The 10,203-nt window shown below is 40.0% G+C and overlaps 1 protein-coding gene and 1 long non-coding RNA gene across 2 annotated transcripts; one reads left to right on the plus strand and one right to left on the minus strand.

Annotated features, from left to right (window-relative positions):
• Window positions 1-700: 700 nt before the first annotated feature.
• Window positions 701-6,599, minus strand: dact2 (dishevelled-binding antagonist of beta-catenin 2). Its single transcript, XM_020933566.2, has 4 exons — window positions 6,230-6,599; window positions 4,527-4,653; window positions 3,662-3,937; window positions 701-3,491 (listed from the first exon to the last, which is right to left on the minus strand). The coding sequence occupies exons 1-4, from the start codon at window positions 6,503-6,505 to the stop codon at window positions 1,630-1,632; spliced, it is 2,541 nt and encodes an 846-aa protein (XP_020789225.2). The 5' UTR covers window positions 6,506-6,599; the 3' UTR covers window positions 701-1,629.
• LOC129411534 (uncharacterized) lies at window positions 5,616-9,542 on the plus strand. Its single transcript, XR_008633341.1, has 3 exons — window positions 5,616-5,724; window positions 9,131-9,263; window positions 9,327-9,542. It is a non-coding gene; the product is annotated as an uncharacterized LOC129411534 (long non-coding RNA).
• Window positions 9,543-10,203: the final 661 nt, after the last annotated feature.

Genomic DNA, 10,203 nt, shown 5'->3' on the forward strand with positions numbered 1-10,203 from the left:
GTGGAGGAATTTGAATGGAAAAGACCCAGGCTGATTTTGGAAATGAGATTATTTGGCGACTTTGCACAGCTGCCCAGTGTCTAAGCTCCTCTTGACAGGTCTGCAGTGAGGGACCTCTTATCTTCTGTCAGGCCCAATTTAATCCTACGTGTCCCAGGCTCCTGCACCCAGCTGTTTTTAGACTTCAACTCTGCTCCCAGAAACCGGAGAGACTTCCTTAAGCCCAGAGATTTTAAAACAGCAAACTCTTCCTCACTTTAAATGTCTTGAATTTTGAATATTAATCTTGATTTGAAGCATTTGTAGTAGTATTCTGCTACAAAAACTATTCAAAGTTGACATATTTTCAGATATATTTTGCTAAAAAGTACATAAGATCTATATGAAGCTTTTGCAGTTCCTAATAGTTTGTTTTTTGAAAAAGATGCTCCAGAAATGACCAAATGTTACAACAAAAATGTTTATTAAAATTGCTTGTGAAAAAATTGCACTTTTGCCATAGCAATTGACAATTCAAAACCAAATATTACATCTTCTGAAATGTGAAAAGTCCTCAAAATGGTGCTTAAAAACAAGAAGCTGAAACCATGAATAGACCTTTTAGCTAAACAAATATGAAGTTGTTGAAATGACCCTAAATAAGATCATTGTTTTGAATTGACTTAATCTGTTGTATCTATTTGTTTTTGCAGTGTGACTTGTGAATTTTAGTACTTGGATGTTTGCAGGATGTCTGAGAAGTTTCTCCCTCTAATTAAACATTACTGTCTGGGTTGATAATTGAAGAAGTAACTAACAACTCAGGAAACTAGATAAGGAGCGGTTAAAAGCTATTTGAGCCCAAGTGTTTAGCCTGAGTCAGACATTTTCAGCAGTGGGGGGTTTTCAAAACAGGTCCCTGGAGTGCACTGCAATTTAGCTCCTAATACCATAGATCGACCCAGGATAACAGCCAGTTTAATTAGCTTCCCAACCAACATATGGGTACAGATGGACAATAAGGCATTTGAATGTATATTAAACCTGTTTATTTCCAGCACAACGTTATAATCAAAGCAAATGAGTAATAAAGATAAACATTTTGCAATAAAAAAAAAAGATTGGTTTACATAAAAGTACTGATTATATTTGACAAATTGAAATTAAATGCAACCAAAAGTGATTATACATATGTACACGTTACAATAATTATGATATAAATGTTATTACTATACAGTGTGCTGTTTCAATTCAAACCCTATCAACATATTCAGAATAGTGCACGGATAAAGTATAAGTCAACCAAGGGTTCTTACAAGATTATTTGAAGCATTTAGAAAAAAAAAATGTTTTCTGAAGTCTTTCCCAAGTGTGTATCTCAATGCAAATCTTATTAACATACAACAACATTTCGACCAAAAATTGGGCCGAACATTTTTAGGGTGTGGTCACATTTGTCCGGATTTTAGCCAAGTTTAGTTAGTCAGTTCTGATGTAGACTTGCTTTGGTTCTTTTAGTCTTGGGTTAGTCCTACTCGAGTTTCAGTTTCAGTTTCAGTCCTGGGATAGTACAGTATGAACACACCCTTAAAGTATGATTTGAAGTATTTTGAAAAGTCAAATCATCCTTTCTGAAGTCTGTGTTTGGCTTTACACCAGAGTCATAACCTTTAAAGACGCTGGCTGAAATCTTCTGATCTTCTTTTTTAAGGCTCGCGAAGCTTTAATTCTGCAAGATGAAGGAGCCGATCGTGGTGGTGGGGCCTGCTGTTGCTGCTGCACTGGGCGCCCCGCTGTTGTAGGTCCCATAGCGGCATTGGCCCAAACCAAACTCCCATCCTCATCCAGAAAATCCTCCTCCTCATCAAAAGACAAGCTACTATCTGAGTCTGAAAACGACTGGTAGCTTTGACTGGACTCACTATCTCCAAATCTATTCGTTGTATGGTCACTCATTTCTCCGTCGCTGCTCGCCGCGATGGTTGAATGGAAAAGTGAAGCACACTCTGCGGAATACTCGGACTCACATCGGGGCGGGTACCTGCTAGTTATGTGGTAAGGAGCAGCAGGGTATCTAGCGTTGAGATTTTGATGGAAGGAATTCACAGACATCGAAGTTGGGAAGTGGCGTTGTGGTTGTTGCACCCACTGTCCCGTCCTCGAACTCACACTCCTGACCATGTGCATATTTGGAATGGGGGCCTCTCTTGACCTTTGCCGATAAGACATCTGCGCCTGGCATATGTCAACTTGCCTGTCTCCCTGACGCTTCTTTCTCTGATCAACCTCGTACTCCATATTTTGGGGTTTGCGGTGGTTTTTGGTAGATTTGCCAACAGCTGCATTTGGTTGAGGTTTAGCATGGATTTTTTGCGTGTACATAAGTCCTGCGCTACAGTGACTCGAATCTGACCCTGATCCTCGCCTATGCTCGTCTGATAAATAAACAGGTGACTTTTGCGTGATCTTACCCTTTGAAGACTTCTTATGATCCGATTTGCTGTTACTTGAATCCTTTGACTTCTCACCAGAGGAGTAACCATGCTGTTGCTTCCTTGGCTTCTCCACATTCTTCTTTTTAAGCTTCACATTTTTGGTTTTACGATCTGCTTGTCGCACCTTAACTCTTTGGGAGCCAGCTGGTACGAATTGCGCATGGACAAATTGTGGAGAGGTGCTGTGGGGAGCTTCGAAACTATGCCCTTCTTCTGTGCTAGAACTTTGGGATATAACCGATCTTTGCTTTTGCCCTTTCCTATCATGTCTCGGTTCGGTATTATCGCTACTTCTGTAATCCGAATGGCTTCTGGACAAGCTTGAGTACTGCATCGGGAGTTTGTTGACTTTCTTAAGGGTGGAGGTGGTGACTTCGTCTGAGCTGTACTCGCGCGTGTCAGCTGGGAAAGACAGGCGGTGTGAGACTTCGTGAGGTCTTAGCAACTGTTTGTACTTGTTTGTGTTATCAGCTGTCTCCTGACCGGGGTAGTGCCTCTTTTGGTCATTGCCCTGTGCTGGGACGTTTGTGATCTGTGGGGCTGTCGGGGCCGGGGCAGGAGGTGGGGGCAGTGGTGGTAGAGCTGACACCTCTTTTTGGGAAACTTCAGGAAATACCGTTACAACTTCCGACGGCTTCCTGTGTGAATGCTGGGATGAGAGCGTGTCCGAGCCAGATTCGAAGCTGAGTTTACTGAAGCTACGCTGAAGGATTTTGTCAATGTAACCAAAAGTTTTAGTGTCGTAATTGGCCGGTCTTTGGAGTGAGCTGCTCCCGTTCACAAGAGGTCCTTCTAAAAGTCCATTATTTGGGGTTTCGCAGTTTGGGGAAAAGATTGGACTCTGTAGAGCGACTGCATGTAGGGGACTTGGATATTGGTACATCTCTGCTCCAGTACGCGATACAAGATTACTATGAAACTTTGAGTCCATTTGAATGTTTTGGCTTGCGATAGGCTTGCTTGTATCCACTGGCTTGCTGTAATTCTGCATTTGCCCCATCATCCTATCCAGATCACCTAAAAAAGACAAACACAACATGTAAATACCCATTATTATTCTTTTGGCAAACACACGGTTGACATAATATATAATCATGCACTAAATACACATGGGGTTGCTAAGTTACGACAATTAAAGGGTTTATATTAACACGCAAAGCTTACAAAAGTCAATGGGGGACGGTTACCTGTTGACACTGGTCTGGGGCGAGCCTTTTCAGTATTGGCACGGATTCGACTGCTGCCTAAGTGTAAACCGCCTTTGACTCTCGGCGCAGTGGTTTGGGCGGTGCTCTCGTCTGCCGAGCGTCTACGGGACACGTCCGCCTGGTTTTGTGGCTCGTTGTGAATATTTGAGGGGTTCGCGGGTAACGTTGTTTGCGGAGATGACAAGCACGCGCTGTACACCGACGTGCATGAGTTGGACAGAGATCCGGATCCACCATCGCTGAGTTCATAGAAACCTGAGGACAATAAGAAGATTAGTGATTGGGTGAGATATAGCTTTCATAATGTGATGGTTGACTGGTTATGATGCATTACTCATCACTAAGTCAACACATGTGGTATTTTGTGCGGTCTCAGATGACATCATAACTTGTTATTGATGTGCGCTGTTTAGTTTAAAGTGGGGTAAAATAAATGACTTTTGTTAAAGCTTTGATTTTCTAGTGCAACTGGATAACTAGTCAGATAATGGAGCCTGTTGCTAATAAAAATATCAGCGTATTTCTTTTGTCATCTTCAAAAAACACCAACTTGTGGGTTTCAGATAAACTCACAAGTTTCTACAAGTCTATTTTGTTTAATAGAAAGGGAGGAGTGTAAATTTAATATTGTAAATTTGCAGGTTTTATAGAAATGGTATAGAAATCATTGACCTATATGATGATATATGAATAAAATCGCACATCACACAATCACTTTCTATAAATTATGTTTCATGATTTGTGGAGATGATGTTTAGGTGCTGTCAATACTGCAAACTATCTCCTTCTTTCATATGTGGATTTATCCTAATATTACATTCTAGATGCTGAAAATGACCAATACCTGAACTTGGGCGGCTGTCTGTCTCTTGCTGATCCGCTTTGTTCACATCCAACTTCAGCTCATTTATCTGCTGGTCCAGCTGCTGCAAGTGAGTCTTCAGCCCCACATCCTGCTTTCGAAGGCGAGACTGCACAACAAAAAAAGAAAAAAAAAAAAACAACCTCTTTAACTCCAAGCCCAATAAATGCTTTCTTTTTCATGCAACAGGAAGCTCAATGAAAATGTATATTAGGAAGTTTTTTTTATTAGGGGTCTATTGAAATGATGCTTTTAATGTATAGTGATCCGAAAAACAAAGCCGTCCCAGCTGTGGCTACTGATTAACCACAGCAGGACACGGGGAGGTTAGGTTGGGTCGGGACAGGGGCTGGTTGTTGGTTGGTGGGTAACTCATTGCTCCCCCACAGCGAGGGTCAGGTCTGGTCATTGTGTAAACGCAGCGTGAGGAGCGGGCCCTGGGGGTTGGGACCAAAGAAGACTCTGTTTGCACTATAGCTCAGGCAAAGCATGTACTGTTACGGGTACAGTGGACTTCAAATAGCACAACTGACCTCCAAAAATAACCTTAGTTTGAAAAAAAAAAAGATCAGGTTATCAAATGTTTCATATAAAATAGAACCTAACAAAATATATGGTCTTCTGAGTGCCACAAGATTTAAACCAGGACTATATGTGGAAAATGTTCTAATGTAATGTTTTTCTCTTGTTAATAGACCACAAATAATAGTAATTCGTTGAGGTCTCAGTTCTTTTATTATTGTCTGTTTTTCTCTCTAAGTCCTCAAAACAAAATTACACATCTGATAATGAGTATGTGCACAACTTTCCACCGTACACTAAGCACCTTAATCCTCAAGCTACCTGGAAAAAGTCAGTCACGGAAAACCTTATTGCCTCCAGTGAGTTGACTGTATCGCTTTGCACGCACACATCCCGTAGTAAACAGTTCTCACAATGCTCTCCTTTCCTATTTCTTAGTGGTTAATGATTGCGGATAACCCCCTGCAGACTGCACGGGCACGCGCAACGAGGACGCGCACGCACACATCTCAAGGTCCCCCAGGTCCCGCAGTGAACCTTGATTTATGACACTATTCCGTTTCCTACCCCCAGCTGAGGGCATTAAAGTGTGGGGCTGGTAATAATTGAAGCGAGTGCACATGAGAATCAGCTGACTCAATTAGACTGCTGCGGAAATGTAAGTTTGGATAGTCAGACCTTTTGGCTACGGTTGTTTTGATCGTAAAATAAAGCGGTTCAGTGCTTAAGGTGAAGATTTTACGCACGACCTCATCATGAAGTGGTCAAGGACGTTTAAAATAAGGATTCAAAACTCAGGAAATGGTCATAATACACTGATGTACGCAAGTCTATCTCACCTAAATGTAATTTTAAATGTCCCGGAGTGTGCCAAACCGTGCGTAGAAGCGACTTTTATTAACATTTGTAGAATATAAAAACGTCATGCATGAGCCATTGAACAAGTTGCACTGAAAATGTTTATAATTTGTGTAAAATATGACACTATTGTAGCTTTTGCAAGTCTAACTGTGCATTATCGTGCGTAAAAAAGTGAAATCTGGTTATGAAGATGAATGAGGAAGGTATTTAAACATTAAAAACAAAGGAAGACCTATGCAACAGTTTTAGCATGCAGCCCACAGCTCTAAAACTACCATTACTATGTGCTATAATTGTCTTACCAGTTGCTGTTTGAGCGCTGTGAGTGTCGCCTCCAGCCGCTGTTCCTCGGCTCCCATGACTCGTGGGTCCTCCGGACTGTGGTGCACCGAGGTGACCGGCTCCTCTCGGTCCGCCCGCAGCGCCCAGCTCACCATCTCGCTCTGCCTGTCCCGGAGCAGATGGAGCTCCTGCAGCCCGGCCAAAGCAGCGTGCAGCCGCTCCCCGACCCTGCTGCGGTCCACTCCGGCTGGTGCCACGGCCATCATCCCCGCGTTGGAGCCTTTTCTGCTCAACATGTCATGTGCATATCCAGAAAGAAGCAACAGAAAAGTCCGTAAAGTTCCCCGCTGTCTTATCTCTCTTCTCACTCCTGCGTCTTCGCGATGCTCCTCGACTTGTTTAGTTTTTGAACTACCTGTTAGAATAAATGTTGAGCCTAGTAGACACACTGTAGCCCCGCCCACTCACCAAATGGCCTCGCCTCTGATTGGCTGGCCTCACTGTCCCAATGAACATCTGGTATCAATCCTTCCCATTCACGTCCCCAGCGGTGTTGCCCGGGCATGCAGCTCTCAGCTCATCTGCATAATACCCTGGGATGGCCATATTACCTCCCGATTTCCACTCCATTGTCATGTTTATCCGCAGCAGATAAACAGAACACGTTTTAACCTGCGTAAGTCCCTCTCATCGCACCAAATACAGACAGTTCTCAAAATGACTGAAAGCTACAGTGAAAACTTTGACTGACACTCTGATGTCTAATGTCCAATTACTTTCCCTGTGGCCTTTCCATGCTTATTAAATTAGTCACGCTATGAAGCTAAACTCTGTTCAGGTCTTAATGAACGCAATCCAATTAGTGGCGTCGTGTCCGTTCAGCGTCTCAAAGGAGCGATAGATGAATGGCGCCCTCTTGCGGTTGTAAAAGAAAGTTCACCCAAGATACGCTACGGTACATAACCAGTAAATGGATCTGCAGTTTTATGAAAAATCGTTTTGACACACTTCTCTACTGAAAATTGAAATGTGCAAAACAACTCACTAATAGAGTTTCTGAGCTGTGAAAATCTAAAAATCTGTGTTATGAGCAAACATAAGATTAAAAACAGCAACAGCAACAACAACAACAACACAGAGAAATTTAGAGTTATTGCTGGGTTCACCACATTATAAGCCAATACAATATTAGTGAAGTAAAGTCAAGTCAAGTCACCGCTCAGGCTCAGTTTCAGTATACGGTTTATGCTATTTCACAACACAACAATTTGCTATGTGGATTAAAAGGATAAGAACACATTTTTTGTCCAATTTGGGAGAGGGAAGACATTTGAGATAGGAGCAAATTGTCTAGAAACTTCTGAAACCCCTGAAGAAAACAGACTGTGGTTTGTGTGAGTTGTGAGAGTTTTTGTTTTTCTGTCCTTTTTGATGAATGGATCAGTTTTTAATTCTATTGCTATCTTAGATCAATGGCAACGTAAAAAACAAACTTTGAAAAGGTCAGATTCTGTGGCAATTATTTTGAGATAATAAACCTTTCCTTACTTCAAAACCCTTCAGCCATCTTAAATACAGTGTTTTAATCTTTGTCTTAATCTTAATCTTTAATCTTAATATGAATCTTTATCTTAATCTATCTGTTTGTCTCACTCTGAGTGTCTGTCTTTCCAGTGCCAGGATCTTGCCTTTGTCTGATCTGGCATTCATTTTTATTATTTTATTAATAGGTTTATTGCTTCACTTATAATCATTACAGTAATGATTATAATTAAATTTAAGATAATTTAAAAGCAGTTTAGATCCACGCCCTTATTTTCATTTGTGAACATTTGGTGCATGTTTGTGCCTGTGGAGCTGCTGCTGATCACCTGGAAAAATTCTGACTAATTGCTGCACCAGCGGCTGAGTCTGGTCACTGCTGTTCCTGTAATGTTTTTTTTCCTTGTAGATGGTTCAATAAGTGACTTCTATGGCTAATTATTGCTTCATTCGGCTACTTATTTGTTGCGGCTCATGCCTTTTAATAATCGAGTTACTTTAAAAATGTTTTATTGGGATTATATTGCTTTATTTTATCTGTATCAGTGGCACAAAATAGTTTCAATATTATCTCTATGGCAATACCATGTTTAAAAATTCAAAATTCTGTCACTTGTTTAGTTTTTTTCTGTTAAATTTGTGGTGTTACCTGCCTAGGCACTACAGATGGAAATGAATATTCTTGCTATAATCTGGCATATTTACACTGGAGTGATGTAGCTGTTCATTAATATGCACTGTCCCTATTTAATAAATAAATAAATAAATTAATTAATTAAATTGTGGAAATGCACAAATCTTTATTTAGTTAACAGTGATATTAAAAGTTCATTCTAAGCATTTAAAAAGTAAAATTTTAAAATAATAAACAACACAACAAATTGGGATTAAAATATAGGAGCCAACTAAACTAAATTAAATCACAACCAACCAAAATTAATAATGAAAAAACCAACGCTAATCAAACTAAAGCAAACAGTTAGATCCTATATGTCAGTGCACCAAAGTGCTACATACAATATAAAAGGGTTGTTGTTGTCGTTGTGGGATGTTAAGTGCTTAGGTAAAGATTTGTACATTTCCACTGTTTACTGCCTTTGTCCCATGTTTGGCCAGACTTGCATGTGTTTTAATTAAATATATGTTAGTGGGGACCCTGTAGCCTAACCCAGTTACAGTCTGGCATTTGCTATAACTTAAACCTCTCTGCTACGTATGATACAAGACTCCAGACTGATATTTTCTGTGGAATATACTATGAAAGTCAAAATGACTGAGCACATGTACATTTTAAGCCTCTGGACACTTGAGACAATAGTTCTTATATATGTCAGCTATAAATATGACTGATATTAATGCTTTATGTTTTTGTTTCTCAGCTGAAAATGATGGTGAAATTCTTTGGTCAGCCATCAAACAACACTTTGGACTCCAATCCCCAAGCCAAATGTTTCTTCTGAACACCAAAACAAGTGGGAATTCTTGATAAAAAGAATACTTCATTAATTATTGGTAAATTTGTATAATTATTATGTGGAATAGGAATGCTCACTAATTCACTTTTTATTCTTTTAGAGTGAAAAGGAGTTTGAGGAATGTTCTGACTTGCATCCTGGATCGATTCAAACTTATGGCACCAAGATGTTCAGTTCTCTGGAAGAATAAATTAAGATACATTTAAGAGACCATTGCTAGTAAGCTAATATGCTACTATATACTTAAAGTAAAGTAAAGTAAAGTAAAGAATAACATTGAAAAACAGTGACACAAACAAAAAGGTTTTCTTAACAAAATGAAGGGTTTAATACCAGAATTTAACGTGCTCATGAAAAACATGAGGTACTGCCACTTCTTCCAAAGGATGGATCTGTGGAATGATTGGTTTTCAAACACAGCTTAATGAAATTCAGTGAAAGATTAAAAAAAAAAAAAAAAAAAGACTGTAGCCCAGAGTCGTCTTATTGTCTCAGCTTAGCCACTACCAGCTGAAAACTAAAATTACTGAAAAAAAGCCATAAAAATTTTCAAAATGGAATGAATTTCTACAGTTAGAAGGAAAAACACTTTTAACATCTGTATCAGAGAGTTTAAGCCAGACACACACTTGCAAAAGACAACAAGACACATTCAGGTCAGGTGTTTGTAATCAGCAACACTTTAATCAGGGCAGTTTTTTGTGATGTCACCAATTACTGGCTCTTGCAGAGATCACTGGAGGCAGCACGCACACAGTCTTGACTGTTTTTGACCTGAAAGTGTCAATGTACTGCTATTTATTATTATTTTGAAGCTTTCTGACAACAGCATGTGTTGTAGCCTCCAAGGACCTGGCATCCACACATGTGGACACATGTCCAACACATTTTGGGTTGTTCAGGAACATGAATAGTTTTTGCAAATCATTATTCTGTTGTGACTTCATTGTGTTCCATCAAAATGATTAAAACATACA

This window comes from Boleophthalmus pectinirostris, unplaced genomic scaffold (genome assembly GCF_026225935.1).
Source record: "Boleophthalmus pectinirostris isolate CB_2022bp ecotype Guang Dong unplaced genomic scaffold, ASM2622593v1 HiC_scaffold_5, whole genome shotgun sequence".
Classification (NCBI taxonomy): Eukaryota; Metazoa; Chordata; class Actinopteri; order Gobiiformes; family Gobiidae; genus Boleophthalmus; species Boleophthalmus pectinirostris.